The sequence below is a fragment of the Acinonyx jubatus genome, chromosome C2, assembly GCF_027475565.1.
Source record: "Acinonyx jubatus isolate Ajub_Pintada_27869175 chromosome C2, VMU_Ajub_asm_v1.0, whole genome shotgun sequence".
In the NCBI taxonomy this organism is placed as follows: domain Eukaryota; kingdom Metazoa; phylum Chordata; class Mammalia; order Carnivora; family Felidae; genus Acinonyx; species Acinonyx jubatus.
Window position 1 is genome coordinate 110,175,011 of NC_069384.1, and position 20,342 is coordinate 110,195,352.

The 20,342-nt window shown below is 37.2% G+C and overlaps 1 protein-coding gene across 18 annotated transcripts in view; it reads right to left on the reverse strand.

Annotated features, from left to right (window-relative positions):
• MBNL1 (muscleblind like splicing regulator 1) overlaps nt 1-20,342 on the reverse strand; it is a 204,840-nt gene that overhangs the window by 99,405 nt on the left and 85,093 nt on the right. For 2 of the 18 annotated variants that reach the window (XM_053221288.1, XM_053221291.1), the window contains exons 2-3: nt 15,379-15,498; nt 11,916-12,468 (exon numbers count right to left, since the gene is read on the reverse strand). The exons of 13 other annotated variants lie outside the window; for them this stretch is intronic. Coding sequence is in view for 2 of the 5 variants with exons in the window: in XM_015072494.3 (XP_014927980.1) it covers nt 15,379-15,384 (6 nt within the window). In the remaining 3 variants the exon portion in view is untranslated. The remainder of the gene's footprint in view (nt 1-11,915; nt 12,469-15,378; nt 15,499-20,342) is intronic. 3 more of the 18 variants (XM_015072494.3, XM_053221287.1, XM_053221290.1) reach the window with 2 other exon arrangements.

Consider the following 20,342-nt stretch of genomic DNA (forward strand, 5'->3'; position numbering starts at 1 on the left):
ATAAGCAAACAAAAACATGTACTCTGTTTTTTAAACGAGAGGCAAAGACAATCTTTCATTGTTTTGCTTCTGCTTAGAATTATTTTTGTTAAGAAAGAATCAAAAACATAATTTGACTATTATAATTAAGGGATCTGTGCCTAGAGTGTGGATCAGAACAAAGTTAAAGACATAAACCTAATCTTACTTGGTTGATACAAACAGCTGTATAAACCACAGCACTTAGCAAACATTTGCTTTGCAAATTTTTGTCTTTTCAAATTGTTTATCTGTCAAACGTTTCCACTTTCTATAATAAAGCATGGTTAAAAATGTTGTCTGCCTTTATAAAGTATCCACTTTTGAGCTGTAAGCTACATTTTGTTACATTGTAACTTTCCCAACCAGGAAAAAAGAAAGCCTGATATAATAACCCGTCCCGTTCATTTAAAATTAAGAATTTGTTTTAGAAACCGTTTTTGAGGGGCGCCTGGGTGGCTTGGTCGGTTAAGCGTCCGACTTTGGCTCAGGTCACGATCTCACAGTCCCTGAGTTCGAGCCCCGCGTCGGGCTCTGTGCAGACAGCTCAGAGCCTGGAGCCTGTTTCAGATTCTGTGTCTCCCTCTCTCTCTGCCCCTCCCCGGTTCATGCTCTGTCTCTCTCTGTCTCAAAAATAAATAAACGTTAAAAAAAAAAATTTTAAAAAAAAAACCATTTTTGAGGTTCACAAAGATAGCTAATTATATAGCCTTCAGCCTTGTACTTTGATGGAAGGCCAGGCTGCAAGACCTTTCCTGATAGCACGGGTTGGTGGAGTTACTGAAACACATTAGGGGATCACATGGAATGGGGTCACATTAAGTAAGCAACGTATATGCTTACTTATACATGAATAAACATGTTCCCACCCTCACCAAACATACAGTCAAGGTGGGACTATAGGGGAAGTAAAGTTAAACTAATGAATTTAAAAAAGCAATATACAAAAGAGTGCAGACACAAGGCAGTGAGCCACCCACACAGCAAACAAGATGGACTGAAGGCACAGGGGAGGACCTTCTTCAATGTGACCAAAGGAAGTGTTTGGTTCATCTTCCTCAAGTCAGCATCTCTACCCACTTTTCTGACCCCTTCTCAACGTTTCTGACATAGGGTACCCTCCATTATCCCTACTTTAAGGAACCTTCATTCCTTTCCTCTCCAATGACTCCTGCACCTTCCTTTAGTGGAACAAAACATGGTTCCATTGGAAGAACACCTCTAGTCTTCTATAACAACCCTCTCTTCTCTGCTGAATTCCCTGACACCAACTTCTCTTTGTGTTACTGAATTTCTTTATAGAGTTGTCTAAACTTGTTGAGTCCTCATGCGTGTCTTCCAACTTACGAGTGACTCATCTTCTTGGAATCTGGTTTGCACGGAGGACTCTACCTTCTCCCTTCCAATTCTACTCAAATTGCTTTCTCAAAGGTTACTGCTGTCCTCTTCACTGCCAGTCAGCGTATCATTTCTGGTTTCTTGTCCCCTCTGTAGCATCTGCAGCATTAACTATTTCCTTCTTTTCTCTTTTGCCCTTCTTGTGCCCTGTCACTTTCTTTGACTTGTCTCTTTTCTGCCTGCTGATTATAGAGAGATGCACTAGAATTTATCATTGCATCCTTTCTTCTCTGTCCATTGTCTCTCTGAATATAACACAGCACTATCTTACAACACAGCACTAACAGTGCTGAGGGAATGGCTTTCAGATGCTTTTTTGTAAATTCAACTACCCAACCAAATCCGTTATCTGCTCCCTGCTTATTCCTTCTCCAAAGAGAGAGAACACGTCAAACGTTAGCAAATGGCAATGCCCCCTCCCTGATCATCCAAACTATGAACCTCAAAGTCATTTTCAGCAAACTTCTCTAGCTTTCCTGTTGATAAATGAGGGATAAAACAGCACAGTACAAAATATTTACGGTGCACACATCTTTTTTTAATTTTTAATGTTTATTTACTTCTGAGAGAGAGAGAGAGAGAGAGAGCAAGCATGAGTGGGGGAGGGGCAGAGAGGAGACACAGATCTGAAGCACACTCCAGGCTCTGATCTGTAAGCACCGAGCCCAACACGGGGCTCGAACCCACGAGCCATGAAATCATGACCTGAGCCGAAGTCGGACCCTTAATTGACTAAGCAACCCAGGCGCCCCATACGGTACACACTTTTTAAGTACTATTTTTTTTCAAAGCATCACATCAATTTTCCTGAAATATCTTTGAGTGGGCTATATGATTTTATTGTTCAAGATGGGCTACTATGAAATAGGAACTGAATAATTTCCTATTATTAGGCTGACTAACAGATTAGTCAGAAACAATATTCAGCTTTTCTAGTTCAGTAATTGCCTCTAGGCTTTGTAGCAATAGTAAAAACTTTCTAGAGGCAAGCTCAGATAAAAATCGAAAGCCAGTGTTTTGATAAGCTGTTCATTCAGACGTGCAAGTGTCCATTCTTTTTCTTTTCATTTCTTAACATGCCATAGATATAACATTACATTCAGCGGTTCACTTACAAAATAATAAGAAACAAGTTGCCAGTTGTTTGACTCACTTAACAAAGCCACTGATGTTTGCATTTTTCTTAAATAGTGCTTGTGTACTTTTCCAAATTATGAAACAAGACACTGTAGGTAACTCAAGTCAAAAACTAGCTCTATAAATTAGTACCAAGACAAGTAAATGCAACAGCTAGCAATAATTAGATAGCAAGCCCTGAAGAACTGTTATTGGAGTATTTTCAAAAGCCTACAGTGTCTGTTTACATAAGTACTCTATTTAGCACAAGGGATACATTCCTGGGGAATGAGCCCCACGAGAGGGCATGATAGCCAGTACTTGGGCTGATGTGAGCTTGCTTCTCTGTCAGCGAAGGCTCCTCCTTTTTCTTCAAATTCCCACCCCAGCTTATTTCTGTAACCCCTCTTTCTGTTACCAGGCTGTAGTAAGGTGTATTATGTTCTCCATAATGTCCCAAGATTTCCAAAAAGCCTCATTTCCATGCTGATATTTAATCTGTTCCCTTAAACTTTTTCTCCAGCAGTTAAAAATCTGCCACAACAATGTCAAGTGCAGAGCTTTTTTAATACAGCAAAGACACCCAATATACTTCTGGGTGTTGCTGCTGCTGGCTGAAGGGTTCAAAATATCTAGTGTGTGCTCCTTTAAGAACAATTGCCATAAAATCCAAAAGAAAATAGGGATAGAAAACACACTAAATTCTTCGAAGCCACTATAATTTTCTTAATCCGTTTCTATTTATTTTATTTAGAATGCGATTACACGGATCAATGTTTATTTTTAGAGGAGTACTAACTGCCCTTTTGCTTATGATTTGTGTTTTCTCATCTACTGATTCCCCAAAGCTCTATAAATGTAGGGTAATTCAAACTACAAAAACAGTATCTTATAACCTAGAAAGTTCTCATGCTCCTGTAACAACTGGCTGTTACCACAAAAGAAAATGAGGAATTTCACCCAGTTGCTGTCAATGGATTCTTTGTAGTATTTCAAAAAAGTATTTTTCCCTAAAAATAATAAATAGGAAGAATGTGTTACCAATAAGCCTATGCATTCATTCATCCACTCGCTCTTTGATTTCCACCAACACTCATTTATTCAATAAATACACATTGGCTTATCCAGCTGTTTGGTGAAATACTATACTTTGTTGATACAGCAAATTCTATATTCTCTAGTGTTGAAAATACATTTTCTCCTCAGGGGAAGGTGCTTGTTTTCTGTACCTTTCCTTTCTTCCCATTACATGTGCTTTCTCTCTTGGAAAATCATTTGGGGCAACTGAAAGCAGTCTCAAAATTATAGAATAAATTTTATTTTTTTTTAATTTTTTTTTCAACGTTAATTTATTTTTGGGACAGAGAGAGACAGAGCATGAACGGGGGAGAGGCAGAGAGAGAGGGAGACACAGAATCGGAAACAGGCTCCAGGCTCTGAGCCATCAGCCCAGAGCCTGACGCGGGGCTCGAACTCCCGGACCGCGAGATCGTGACCTGGCTGAAGTCGGACACTTAACCGACTGCGCCACCCAGGCGCCCCTAGAATAAATTTTAAATATGACCTTGACTTTTATAATTTATGATTATATGGGAGGAAAAGTAGAGTTTGGACTCTTCCCCACCCCCACCCTCAACCCCACTACTCTTTTAAGTAGATTAAAATTTATACAATTGTTATACTATAGAAACAATTTTACTTGCCATTTTAGTGTTCATGAAAGCCCTACAGAAGTGTGTGATCGGTGGGCAGGATTCTGGAAAACACCTACTTTTCACAGTTAAGTTTTAAACTTGGATTTATAGTACTTTCTGGATAAATGAATTACTTCACAAACAAGAAGAAGCAGAGTTTACAAACCATGCTGTGCTGTGCATTATCTCCATTAGATATCATTCAGTCCAGGGGGGCAGAATGGTGGGCATGGTCTGGAGGACAGAGGACACACAGAGTACGAAGGGCACTCCATGCAGACCTGTTTCAGGATACCAAACCAAGCCAAAGTCCAGCACCTTGTCCACAGCCTTCTTACGTCATCTTTACTCTTGTAAAGCTCCTGACTCCCATCCAAAGTGCCCCGAACATTACAAACCTTAAGTAGAAACTGACCTGATTCCCTAAGAATTGGTGGATTTGAGTGATAGGCAGAAAAATGGCCCAGTTGGAGGCCTTAAAAATGAAATCTAACTTTAAAATATCTCTGAAATGGAACATTATTACTTAAAATTAAACGATAATTTTAACTCCATTTGAGGTTCTGTTACTAAAGTATCAATTCAATCAGTATTTTTTAAATAATTTACTTTCAATCTGTTACTTTTCAATCCACTGAAGGTACTTAAAAACAATTCTGGTTCTTTAATGAACCTAAAATCAAAGTTTCCTCTGAGTTGAGATGTCCTTTTTAAAGGGCTCTACTTCCTTGCAGCAATCTTATTTTTTTTTAATTTTTTTTTCATGTTTATTATTTGAGAGAGAGAGAGAGAGAGAGAGAGAGAGAGAGAGCAAGCAGGGGAGGGCCAGAGAGAGATGTAAACAGAGGATCTGAAGCAGGCTCCGTGCTGACAGCACACAGCCCGATGTGGGGCTCAAACTCCTGAACCGTGAGACCATGGCCTGAGCTGAAATCGGACCCTGAACCAACAGAGTCCACCCAGGCGCCCCATGCAGCAATCTTAATATGGTACAATTAGGTAGGTACTCCTTTGTCATCTGAGAGTTTATTAAATTTTTGTTTGCAAATTTATCAACACAGTTTCAAAACTAAAATTACAGTCTTAAAGTCATTTTGTTTAAATATTTGGTGTGGGGTCTAAAACAGAGTTTACCTTAACTATTGTGATAATTGCTAGATGCGAGGTTTCCAGACGGTTAATCAAGAATGGTGACAATGACTAAACACCACTCACTTTATTTAGAACATTTTCTCTCTTATTAGCGCTGACACCGTTATTTCCAATGACAAAATTCTCCTCAGGGAGAGACTGCATGGATTTTATTTGTACCACTGCCTTTTATGTTTTTAAAAGGGTAAAACAGAACAGATTAAAACTGCCAAGAGCATATCCGGGGCAAGGCTGAGGAGAAGAAAAACTGGTATTCAAGTATCTAAGTTATTTCATGTGTACAGCACTTTATGGGGAGTTGAATTTTTGCTGGTTAATACATACTGCTTCAATAATGTCTCTAGCTTATTACCTAATCAAAACTCACATGATGAACTGCCGAAATAAACTAAAATCAGGCATCAGGAAATACCAGGAAAAGAAAATAAAAGCACCTGCCACAGTTTTTCACACACACAAAGTATGCTAGACCCACCATATAACTCAGGGACACAAAGCCGTAAAAGCAACTGATTAGAAAGGATTATAGGGAGTTAATATCATCCAATTCCTGGTTCTGGTGTAAATCCTTTATGGTAAAAGCAAAAGCCTGTGTGTGTGCATTTCCATCTCTACGTGTGTGTGTGTGTGTGTGTGTGTGTGTGTGTGTGTGTGTGTGCGCGCGCGCGCAGAGAGCGGGAAAGGAGGGAGAACAAGAGGGAGAGGGCAAGTTTACAGACACACTGGAAAAGAAACACACAGAAAGACCCCACTTCCTATAAAATACACGATGTATGTCAGTGTGATTTTGGCATTGTGTACTCCATTTTTTGTTTAGCTTCGTATCAATGAGTACTTTGCCAAGCAAAAATGTTTTAATATGTAATGACTTAGCACTTGATTTAAGAGTCCGTTCTTGAGATACCAGGGACGGCTCCCCACTATCTTAATATTAGAGAAGCACGACTGTAGCATACGGTCTTTTTCAAATTAAGGAGACACAAATGCTCATGGAAACATGTGGTGTGATGTTAACTCCCACTTAGGAGTTTTGTCACTTTGTTTTGTTTTATTTTGTTTTGTTTTAGGCTTCACACCAGCAAGGAGCCCAACACGGGGCTTGAACTCACAACCCTGAGATCAAGACCTGAGCTGAGATCAAGAGACTGACACAACCTACTGAGCCACCCGGGCACCCTGCTCACTTGAGGTTTACCAAACAGCTATCTTTCAGGTGCCAGCACACAATATCCTTGTCCTTAAAGACAAGGAGCTAATGTATCTGGCCATACACTATGCAAAGTAATTGGAATTCTTATTTGGATTATCTAAAAAAACCTTTATGGCAACTTAAATTTTAACAAAAATGGTTAGGTGTAACAATAAGCATAGCTGATTTTTTTAGTAAGTTTTGTGTTTTTAATATAGACTTTGATTGGAAGATATGTTCATCTTATTATTTTAGGGAATACGTATCAAAAGAGTAGCACAAATTTGTAACGAAAAAGCCTCAAAGTTTTACCCATCGTCCTCCACAAATATTTCAGCTTTTAGAATGACAATGACTTCCCACATCATCTGCATAAACTCTTCGTTTTCTGACCATGTACTACAAATTACAACTTTACAATACGACATATTGAAAACCATATTTTGATAATTCCCTAATATAAGGTTTTATATATATCAACGATGTTATTTACAGATACATTTTTCCTCAATTCTGTGGCACCAAAGTTGGATTTTTAAAGCCAGAAACATCATTTTTAACTGCATGAGAAACCAATGTAAATGGATTCTAATAGATTTTGATTCTTTAAATTCTAGGTCCTCTGCCTGAAAAGTTTTAAAAACTTGGAATACTTTATGCCTACATCAACTAATCAGACTACACTGACAGTTTCAATTCTGCCATGTCCCTAAACCAGTCATTACAAAGACTATGTACATTCAGCTCCCTGGCCCACCCCTAGATCTGCCTCAACTCTTCCCTCTGTCCCAGAGGGAGCCCCAAAGCATCCTGTTCTTCCTGCACTGTAGCCCTGCTTTCCAATCCCTTGGTTGGCCATGATACCCTTAAATGAGTTCTTCCTTTTTTCATTATCAAGCATGTATCAAGTGCCCACTGTTTCATACACCCTATGTGAGGCACTGCCAACAACTAAAATGAACATCTCTGACTTCAAGAAGTTTGAGAATTTAGGAAGGAAAGTCCCTGGTCTTACTAGCATTCAAGGCCAACCCGTGATACTCAGCTTAGCCCAGGTTAACTCACTCTCCCCAGAATTGAGCCCCAGCTGCTGGTCTGGGTTCTGCTTCAAAAAAGAAAGAAAACAATCCCACCACCTCTGCTTAACCAGGACTATTGTCGTCACCTGGTTACTCTGATGCCACTCACTGACATCAACCCAGATGGAGAGTTCACCCACCTTCTGGATGGTACAACCACTCTATATTTGGGTCAATTCTGACCTTTGATGCCTTCTCCCCCTTTCTGCACTGGTCTGCCACTGGGAAAATGGCTTTGACAAGGAAAGCACATGGATTCTTGGAGAATGGAAAGTCATCTAATCACTGAGATCCTATCCATTTTTAACATTTTATGGGGTTCTGATTTTCACAAACCATGTATTTCATTTTGTGGACATGCTATTGTTTTTAAAGAAACATTTACATCTCTATCAATTATAATAAAAGTCACTTATTGGAGGTGCTCTTTAATTTCTATCACTTACTGTCTACAACAATGTGATATAATAGACACTATTATGTGATTCGTACACAAAGAACCCTAGAGAGGTATGCAATTTACTTAATACCACACAGTTCCTATGAGGCAGGGGTGAAATTCTAATCCTTGGAAACCTTACTCCTACTAGAGTTTTCTCTAAACCACTGAACTATGCAACTTTCCCCATCAGCATACATGACATCATGATTTATGCATCATAAAAGGTATGAGTAGGTCATATGAGTAGGTATGAGAAGCAGTGTCAGAGTTCAGAGACAAGCATGAGTTTTTGCTTTGTGGTTCTTGATGCTATTGCTTATGGAAAGAGTGTAAGTATTCCTGTTTCATTTGGTTTTCCCATCAGACAGACTTGGGTCTGAATCACTTTCTAGTTATAAAATCTTGGGAAAATTACATAACAACAACAATTTATTGGTTGTTTTCTACATGCTAGCCACTGTGCTAAGTGCTTGGCATACACTTTCTCATTAAATTAAATCTTCATAAAAATCCTGACCAAGAGATTATATTCTTCATATTTTAGAGTGGGTAAGACTACAACTGACAAAGTAAGTAGCCTTTCCAAGGTCCAATAGCCAAGGAGTAAACAGACTGCAGTGGAAGGAGGCTTAGGCAGAACCATCTTGATGGCACTGTGCCATGAAAAGGTTAGGACTGAATTTGGGAACTAGCACTTACGGCCAGGTGTTACAACTAGTAAGGACCTGTGCTCATTGTCCATCAGTCCAGATGGTTCTCATTCTCTCCAAGGAAGGATAAAGAATACACAGGAAAGAGCGAACAGTGGAAATTGAGAGGTACCAGTCTTATGAGTTGAGTGATGGCAGAAATACTCAGGGATCATTATGACTGGGGTTAAGAACCTTATTTTGAGAACTGGCCTAAGACTTCAGGACTAAACTTTCAGTGAGTAAGTACTTCACATCTTTTCCAAAATAAGTGTTATAAATCTCTATTCCAAAAGTACTCCAGCTAGTTTTCAAACTGAACTTCCTAAAAAGAGCATTCAGAGTTTTCATTCTTAGTTTTGCACACATTTGACTCTCAGGTCCATCCATATTGGGCCTTAAGTCCATCTTGGGCACCATTCAAGGGGAACGGATTATAGTTACACCTCCCAAAAAATCGCATAAAGGGAGCCTGGGCATGGCCCCATTAAATGATGATAGACATTCAGTAAAGTCAGGGAGAATCTGGATTTTGAGGTAATAATTCTAAGTCAGGCAACCAGAAAGCATTTAAATTAACAAACATGTCAAATAATTTCACTTACATATAATTATTATAGCACAGAGAATATGCACCCATTCACTTTTATGATATCACACATAAACAGATACCTTTAAAGATGCAAGCTGAGCAATTTTTCAACTTTGGAAATAGTGGCAGTCAATTAAAAATTTTCTGCTTAGAAACAGAAAATGAACTGCCACATACATATACACACACACACATAGGTGTAATCTTTTCAATTTTAAGAACTTAAATTTTCAGAAAACTGCCAAATTTACAGGATCACACACTGAAATAAATGGCATGCCAGAAGTTTAATAGTCCGTCCGAACAAAAATATTTTAATGATTCTTGCATTGTACTTTTGAAAATCCTAATATAAGTAAGGCAAGCCACATTACACAAGGCAGAAATAAAAAGGAAATTCGAAAGGCCACAATCAGGCTACACTGCAGAAGTGAGCTCACATTTATCAGCCATGATCAGACACACTTGATACTGAGGAAAATCACTTTAACTCCTAGACTCCATTCTTTGCTCTGCAAACACTGGCAGGCTGAAATGTAAGGCAACTTCAGTAAACAGCATTGCCTAGAGTCAAGTGCCCTGGGTTAGAATTCAGTGATTTGTATTCTGGTCTTCGCTGTAGGCTTAAAAATTGTGAATTATCAGCCCTCTGTTCCCTTATCTGCAAAAGGGTCATCCTATTATTTATTCAATAGATTTTTCTATTCAGGTAGTTGCTAAGATCTTTATGGCACCAATACTTTATATGATGTACCTTTTCTGTACATCCTAAAAAAGAAATCACTTAGGTCTTACTGTACTGAGTTCAGCTTATGTGAAGTTAGTTTGTCCATTAAACATTAAATGCAGTGAATACCACTAACTCATTATGTTCCATTCAAAATATTTTAAGTATTTTTAAAGTTTTAAAGTAATTTTATAAATGTCTACAATAATTTCACTCCATCTTAATATTTAATATTTAATAATATTTTATTTATTATTAAATATTATAAATACTATTTTATTTATTAAACATTATAAATAACATTTTATGTATTAATAATTTAATATTTAATATAATCTATAATACAATCTATAACATAATATATAATGATAATTAAGTACATACATTGTTTCAATTCTTGTCCTAGAAGATTATAAGAATTCTAAATAAATAGAAAAAGGAAAATGTATTTCAGAAGCCAACCTGAGAATAATGCAACCTCCCGGCTTGAGACTGTGCCTTATATTTTCAAAAACTATAAACTCATTATAAATGTTAAGAATTAAAGCATTACAACTGTCCTCTTCTGTTTTTACACATGAAATCAATTACCCGATTTAATGCACCAGAAAGACTTCAAGACATTCCATTCACTTATACTTTCGAGGTCTCGAGGAAATAAAACTGGGTTATTTTCAAGTGTAAATAAAATACTTTGTTGAAGGTCTTTTAGTTTTAAAAAAACAAGCATTCTAAATAGGCACTATCAAAGAGAAACCTTGCTTCATTTTGTATGGCTATTAGTAAATACTCTTTTTCATTTTTAAAACCTCAGTTACACATTCAGTTATTGAGATGAAGGGGTTCCAATGTGACAGCTAATAGCCTTGATTCCAACTACAGGGCATCAATTAACAGATTGAGTCCACATTGAAAAGAAAACAAAGGACAAAAAAGAGATGAATGAAAAGTAAGGCCACTGAGGATCTCATACTAGAAGAGCTGTCTTAATATCACTTCACAGATTACTGCTTATGAATGGAGGCAGGGCAAAGAATAAAAGTTGTAAATAATGCTGAAGAGATAGGTGACTGTGCTGTTCACGCCAAGATGCTGCTGATCTCTCTCTCCCTCTCCCTCTGCCCCCCTCCCCCATCCAGGTTATTTACACCCATATGGAGTGATTTTTTTCCCCAAAAATTAGGGGCGGGGAATGATTCCCCTTTAAAAAACTGAAAATCAAGCCCTAAAAGAAGAGGAAATGCTACATTTAGAGTGCTAAGCAGTAATGTTTGACAAAGGACAATATTGTACCCTTGAAGTACCGTGATCTGAACACCTCTTCCCATTCCTTTTGAATTAATTATGGCTTTAGAAATTTGAGTGTAAAGAAATTAAGGAAATAGTAATTTAATATTTCTAGTTTTAAACATTAACAGAAGTAAACAAAATACAGGCATTTGGAAACAAATAACTTGTACTTTATTTTTTACTGTTTTAACTGTTTTAATTCTCAAGATTTCTCTTACTGAATATACAATGTAGACTGTGAAAGAGAAAAGAGTGCTTCATAGATTCCAATTCAAAGAATGGAAAAAACATTTTTTAATCTATTCAATGCCAAGTTTAATATAAATAAAATAGATTAGAAATGCTATCATACCAAATTCCCAAAAGAGGCATTTTAATACGTAGCTACCCAACCAAAGACTCATATTCTGGCTCTATCATCAAGCACAGAGTTCCCCAAGGATATTCTTTAGCTATTTAGTCTACATTAAATCCATGGCTGTAGGTTTTCAGCTTCTAGAACAGCTTCCTAGAGAAATCAGAATCTTACCTTTACATATCTTCTGCAGACGTTTCTTGGTGCTTTGAAAAGTCCTGAGGTCTATGTCAAACGGCCATTTTCTTGCTCCCAGGGTCTTAGGGGCTTGGAGAAATCCCAACACCTGCTGCTACCACTGAGTGTCGATGCTAGAAAAGCTTCAGGGTTTTGACAGCAGGATCACTGAGCCACAGCCAAAGCTTGGGAAGCCTTAACAACTGAAAGCAAGTGTAGAGGGCAATGTGGTACCCAGCACGGGCTCAATTGTAGCAGCAGGGGAAGGAATACTCCCGCCCTCACAAGGGTATAGAGGCAGCCATCAGGGAACCCAGGCTCTGTCAATGGACAGGGCGGAGGAAGTGGAGACATGACCACACAGCACAAGACCCTGGGGGAACGGAACAACTAGCACAGAGCTCAGGTAGCGCTTGAAAAGAATCACCAAAATTCCCCGACAGAACACAAGAAGCAATGGCGAAATGCAACAAAATACATGAGACAGGCCATTCTAGCATCCCATAAGAGAGCCAAAAACACAGTTGAGGGGGAGATATGGAGCTCTAGTCTAGAAAGAAAAGTAAGGAAGACATATTACAGTATGCCTACTGTGTTTGAGCTTAACAATCTAGTAAGTGACATAAAATTCCTAAATCCTGTCATTCTAACATTCATATTAAGAAAACTCACAGATACAAAAAAATCACAGGCTGCTACTCCACAAGGCAGCAGAAATTAAAAGGCAAAGCTGTCCATTATCAGAGGACAAAATGTAACCGAAGTTTAAACTGAACCTGATTTTAACTTGAGAAATAAAATTGCTTTTTAAATAAGAACAACAAATGCTTTATCAAATATACCACCTCCTATCCTGATGAGATGAGGAAGGCTGAAGGAGGAATTCAATGAGATGAGAGAAAAAGAATATGAAGAAAAAGAAGTGGACACGGAGTGTTCAGAAATTAAAAGAAGAAGGCACAGAAGAAGAGGGAGGAAGAACAGAGGAGGAAGACAGGAAAGTGTGATTAATGTGCTAGGTGTTAATGCATGGTCACATAAACCACTCGCTAAGACTCTCCAGAAGCTGGACTTGATCATGTTCTGTTTTCCAGAGAGCTCCTTCTAGCTTCTTAACCACTTTTCACAGCTCTTCAATGATTCACAAGCCCTCAGGAGCTCATCCAAAGGAGCCCGCTGAATATTAAATATCAAAAAGGTACAAGAGACAGACCCTAAGACAATTCTGCTTCGAGGAGCTGGATAAAATCAAGTAAGGAATGAAATATAAACGCTGACAGAACTTTAATAATTCCTAATATGTGTCAAAATAAAAATAATCAGGTTAATTTAGGAGCTATCATTTTTTCAAGACTAGAAACAAATTAACCATGGGTGCCATTTTATGCTTGTTTCAGAATTAAATAAGAAGAAAATTTGCTGCTTGATGGCGGTTACATGTATGCAATTCTTGACTTCACATATTGACTTACATATGTTTTTAAATTCAAGTTAGCCAAAATATTAATAATAATCTTTTACCTGGGTATCAAGTAGCTGAAATCATGCTGTTTTAGGAAAGGTTGATTTCCATGCCTCACCATATAGATATAGACATATAGTTAATAACACACACAATAAAAGCAGCTCTTGTTGGACAAATTTACTTACATCCCCTACATCACTAAGGGTCCACCACTTTTATAAAATGAAATAACCCTTAGGCTACATAATACTAAGTACTGCCCAGGCAGCTAGTACTTTAAATTTGAGAGAATTGAGAATTTATGAAGGAAAAGGATGGAGAATCTGAATTTCCCCTTAAAAATATTTTTTATTGTACAAACAGTGCCTCTAAGTTTAGATGTTGGTGTGAACTAAAACTTAGTATTTTAAAACACAATATTTTCAGTATAATAGCTTTGGATAAGGAAAGACTGAGTGAGCCATAATGGTGGAAACCAAAGGGAAGTGGACTTTAAAAAAAAATGTATAGTCTGACTTTGAATAAATATAAAACATCAATTACAGTTTGTTTTTCTGACCTATGTTGTCAACCCCACTCATGAAAATCAGTTTCAACAATCTAGCCAACAATAACGAAAACAAAAAAATGTGAGCGAGTAAATGTTGCCAAATGCAAAACGGCAACATGGATTCATTTACAAAACTCTTTAGATTACATGGTATGTCAGGATTATTTTCAGTGGAAACAGAAAAATCAGTACTAGCCATTTAAAAATATATATTCTACTGCTACTGAGTATCTTACTAAAGTAATAAGATCAAATCATCTAAACCTGTGTTTTCCCTGCTGTTAAGCATCACAAGGTGAGAAATTTTTGACAAATGTGCTCACAATTGTATCCCTGTACCTAGTTAGCCTGGAAACACAGCAGGTGCTCAGTAACGATTCATTGGCTGAATGGTGGTACCACATGTGAAAAGGCACGAATCAAAAATGTGGCAGGAGGAGGGCACTTAGGAGGACCGTGATCAAGAAAATTTCTTAATTAACAGTTATCTTCCTACATGGCTTGTCAGAGCCTTTATAATGCTACTATAAATTCCTAAACTTAACTGTCTACTTTTTTTTTAATGGAAAACCTATTAAACATAGATTAACTATTCTAGGAAAATTTGGCCTTCACCTTTGGAAAACTTCTTTCTGTATCTTCCAAGTGTTTAATGAAAGACATAGGTAAACTATGAATTGGCATATATTCATGTGTGTTCTAAATTATAAGATGGAAGAGAAATACATGTATTTTAAGTCATGTAGTAGTTTTTGGCAAAATGGGAAAAGAAAATTTTAGACTGAGAACAAGTGAGATACCTCACTCAAATTATTCACTTTACTAACAGAGAAACTTACTCAAAGAAACTACCTTGTATTGGTACATGGATACATTAGCAATGTTAAAGACTAATCTTGTGCAACTATCTGACAAATATAGCCAATATCTTACTAATTTGCTTCCATAATTATCTTGAATTGAAAAGAATATTCCTGGCAAGAATTATGCATACTAAATAATTTCTTAAGTTAAAATTCTATAGTCTACTGCTGTTAAAAAAGGAAGTGCTCATTTAGAATTGAAAGGAGGAAAACTTGCTTTCACATACTAAAAAGTCATTTTTTTTAAGTCACTGTGGGTCAAGAGAAAAACAAGAGCAAAAATAAAATAGTGGAAATTACACTGGAAACCATGTTCCATGTACAGAGGTATCTAACAAACCTCAGGATTAGTATCTTCAAGTAGTAAAGCTGGGAACAAATAAGAACTTCATTTATGAAATGGATATAAGGTCACAGATCAGGTCACCAGTGGTAGAACTACGATTCCCCTCTAAAACAACATTCTGGTGTTCAGATTATCTGAGGCCACTTTCCAATGGGCGCCATGTCAGTCCTCGAGAGATCAGCCCTTCCCAAAAGAGATCTTTGCGAACTGGCTCCCCATTTGCCTTATTCACTCACCAGCATCCATTAGCCAACTCCATGCTTTATCTTCAATAGATAAGATACGGCTTCTTCTCACCATGGTGCCATGAAAAGGATCCAGAAGGTTCCCCTTAAACAACATTTCCTGAGTGACTGCTGCAGCACCAAGAGTAAAGGATATGCCAGGTCAGCCACTTTTCCTTCCCAGCAGTATTAGCAGCAGCAGCAGCAGCAGAAGCAGGAGCAGACCATTTAGACCCAGCTCCTTGCAGGATGCTAGCCAAAGCACTCTTGTTTACTCTACACCTAGACAGAGTTTGCCCGTATGTTTGCACCTTTCCCAGAGTGTCAAAACAGGTGTTTTCCTGTGATCATGCTTAAAAATCTGCTCCCCAAACAAGGTGATAAATACACTGTTACTATGAAATTCTAAGTTTCTAATTCTATGGAAAACATATTCTTAAAGGTTTACTTTATTATGAGGATGCCTTGATGAATCCTTTTAAGAATTCATTCACCCTCCTCGCTCCTAATAAGCAAGTGGATTGCCCTAAAATTTCCTGTTAATGAAAGAAAGGATGTTACTATATAAAATAAATGCCATCGTGCAATTTTGGTCATTTCTTTCCTAATGTTCTATCTGCCTTCCTGGCATAGAATCGCTTTTTGCAAACGCTAATGTTTTCATAATCTTTACAACCCTCCCAACAGATGGGGAAATATCGGGTCTTATGCTCTTTATTTTACAGAAGGAACAATGACTTCTCTTTGCTTCTATATTTCATTCCCATTTGGATGTTACTGATGAGTTGTTTTTCCTTCCAGTACTGTTCAACTTAACGAGTGGCTAGAATATGGCTGCACAACAGAGTCAAGCAGATAACATTATTAACAAAGCATTTACTTTACTAAACTGATTTATCCAGAGCCAAAATCCTATAGATAGAAAAAGCACCTAGAGATCTTTAAAAAATTTAAATAGCTCAACCAAGGATAAGTGTAAAACAGATGATTATTTTCTTAGTAAGTAAATGCTATTTACTAAGTAAATAATACTTATAAAGTATTATCATAAAGTATAAAAGTAAAAATACTTTACTTACTAAGTAAATGCTATTTACGTATTAAGAAAATAATCACCAATTAAAGAGTCATAAATATGAGAATACAGAAGCATTGTTCTCTGCACGGTAGAGAATACAAATTCTCAGTGGCAAAAGTGAAACCCTACATTCACAGAATCTTAGTATATGTTTCTTGTCATATTACTACTTCACGTGTTCACCTCATCCTCAAAGCAATAGCAGGAACAATCACTAACACTTACTGAATGCTCCAGGAGTGCCAGGCACTGTTCTTAGTGCTTTACAAGAGTTATCCCATTTAACCTTCTGAACCATTACAGATCAGATGTAATCACCACCCCATTTTGCAAATGAGGAAAGGGAGGCTCAGGCAGGTGCCATCGAAGTCACAGAGCTCACAACTGACTTGAACCCATGGTCACCCAGTTCCAGAAGTGGGGCCCTTAAACAGTTTGCTAAAATCCAACATTCACTTTTGTTTTCACAGTTTTCTGTACTGCAAATGTACCTTTAATACGACAGACACTAGAACATGTTTACATAAAATTATGATTTGATAATAGTTAACATGCATGATGGTAGATATTATGGGCCATGAAAATTCCATTAAGTCCTTGACCTGTATTATTAGGTTCACAACACCCCAAAGAGGCAGATATGCTCCCATTTAGCAGGGTACTCTGGAAGATTTAGGGGCATAGAGTGCTAAGGAAGTTGCCAAACTCATGTGACTACTATGGAACAAATGTCAACTCTGGATCCAGGGAAGGCAGCTCCTGAAGTTGTGGTTTCCCCCTTATGCCTACCCTCCACTGCCTCTCAAAAGCTGATGTCATGTTATCCTTAAAGAAAGGGAGTAAGAAACGTCAGGGCTGACCAGAACCCTGGCGGGAGGACGTTTGGCTATTTCTGTCTCTTCTGAAAAACTTAATAATGCATCAAGTACGTCAGCTCATATGATACACAAGTCCACATTCACTTCTCTTAATGGTGTTTACTAAAGGAATTAAATGCAACCTGCGATTCTCACATTTTAGTAAAAGTGAAGGACAGGGGCACTTGGGTAGCTCAGTTAGTCGGGTGTCCAACTTCAGCTCAGGTCATGATCTCACAGTTCATGAGTTCGAGCCCCGGGTCAGGCTCTGGGCTGACAGCTCAGAGCCTGGAGCCTGCTTAAGATTCTGTGTCTCCCTCTCTCTCTGCCCCTCTCCCACTTACTTTCTTTCTTTCTTTCTTTCTTTCTTTCTTTCTTTCTTTCTTTCTTTCTTTCTTTCTTTCTCTCTCTCTCTCTATCAAAAATGAACAAACATCTAATTTTTTTTTTTAAAAAAGGAGAGGACAAATTCAGTTGTCACATTTTTTCCCAAGTATATCTTATCTTCAGAAGCACTAACAGGGCAGTAACATTATCATCATCACAGTACTGGTCATCGTGTTTGGGGGATTACCATTGCTGGCAGCCATACTTCTATTTTATTTGCATCATTTAATTATACATTTAATTGTATGCAGGACCAAGACAATAATTGTGAGATCAGAGGAAGCTTCAGAAATCTGAGGATCATCCCTTGAGATATGGGCTGAACCAACCTTGGACCAAGGTACTTCCTTGAATATTCAGCAGGTGAAATGACCGTCTTTGAATGAGCTCTTGAGGACACAAAGCCATCTGGGTAATCGCAGACAGCTCAAATCGAGCACCTACAGTTGCAAATATAAGACTGCGAAACCAATGGAGAATATGGAAACCAATCTCTTTAATTTGGCAGCAGGCCCAACCCTCTGGACAAAGTTTGGCTAGCTTCAGCTTTTTCAGCTTTAACCTAATATAAATTAGCACAAGAAACTATGAAAACTTCAGAGAGAAAATACAGTTATGGTGAAGTCATATACCCTCTGTCAGAATTTAGCCATAAGCTGTAAGAAATACAGCCATTTGGTGGCATTTAGCAAGAAGAAATTTAGGTGCCCATGTGGCACAGCCTGAGGTGATGCATTAGAGTCTATTTACTCTCGATTATTTTTGAAATCAAAAGTTTCCAAAGAAGGAAGGTAACAATTCTTTACCCAATTTCTAGACAATTATCTTCTCTGCAGAGTTCCTTGAGTGGTGGCATTATACATCGTACCCACATAAGCTTGATTCACTCTTTGGCTGACAACAAGATTTAAATTTATCTGTCTTCAATGTTAACACTAAATTAACACAAAAGTTATTCAAAAATTCTAAAAAAAAAAAAAAACAACACATTCTGACATCTTTTGGATGAGGAAAACAAAGTAACCTCATAGGCTTTTACATAAGACAGATCATAACAAATGATTTCTATGACCTTGGCACTACTAAGTAATAGACTAGGAAGATCATGACTCATTTATGCAGTCATCCAGATATCTATATATCTTCTAAATATCTATATATCTTTATCTAAAAATATATATTCAAATATCTATATATAGATATATCTAGATATCTAGATATAGAAAAAAATATATATATCTACATATAGAGATATACAGATATTTAATATTAAATATTTAGATATTTAATAGATTAGATATTTAATATTAAATATCTGTATATCTCTATCTCTAGATACATAGATACAGATATATAGATATTGAATATATATATTTTTCTGACTGTTCAAGTTATCTACTGCAGCAACAATTATTATTTCTTGCTGATGTTAATGACAGTGCAATTAAAAACAGAGAAATATAAGTTTGGGTCATTTTAAGACTTTACTTTAGAAAGATATCAAACAACAGAAGTCATATCTGTAGATGAATACTTAGCAGCTTTTTATTCATCAGCTTTTACTGGGTATACTCTCTTTTATTTAATTCCTTGAATTTGGCTTTATCTGGAAAGAAAGGGAATGATAAGCACCAACTCTAGGCCACACTTTGATCAAAACAGGTAAGGCTGCAGTGAGCTCCCCAGGTTGTCCTGAAAGTAAACAACGCACTATTACCAATTCTTAACTAACACGAAGTCAGCCAAATATAAAATGGTGACCTAAAAGTGAAAAGCTCTAATTGTGCATTACAAACCCCTGAGTCATTCTGTCCTCACAACTTTATGCTTTAAATAAACCTAAATGCTAGCTAAAGAAAATCTACAAGCAACTCAGTGTGACTTAGTGTTTCCAAACCAGGAAAAGGAAGGACTTTCAGTGTTCGAGATAACATTTGTTTCCTTTAGTCTGGAAAATAAACATTTCCTATGCAGGTTATGCCCAGGGACTGTGTGTGTGTGTGTGTGTGTGTGTGTGTGTGTGTGTGTGTGTGTGTGAGAGTATGTGTGGGTAAAGACAGAAAGGGGAGAGAAAAAGAGGACGAGGAGAGAGAAACAGGAAGATTTTTTAGTAGTATTTGGTGTTCAGACAATACCAAATTTTGTCCTGGAGTTAGAATTTATCTCAGCAAGTTATGTGCACACGAGCTATGAAAGAACTGGAATTTGTCATAAAATCAACAGGAAATGCTTTCCTGATTATATATCACATTTCTATTAATTCAATAACACAGGATGACATATTACATATAGTTACATAAAATAACAGAAGTCTTGGGTCTCTAAATTTGATTAATTTATCTTTATTTCAATATACATTAAGCCATTTTCTACATTTCAATAATACTAGTGTATCTTTCCTAATAGAAGAATAAGCAGATTTTGTCCTGATATCGTGCTTATATAACACTAGAGAGATCTACTTTAATACATTTATGCAGTTCATTGTTTACTGGAGTTAGTAAGCAATGGCCAAGAGAAATAATTCATTCACATTTGTCAAGTATGGATACATATGTAACCTATCAAATAACAGCTTAAGTTGTCAAGGGCATGAGTAAGAGCCTCTCCTGCACCAGTCCAACTTCTCATGTGTTAGCTGGAAATGTATCATA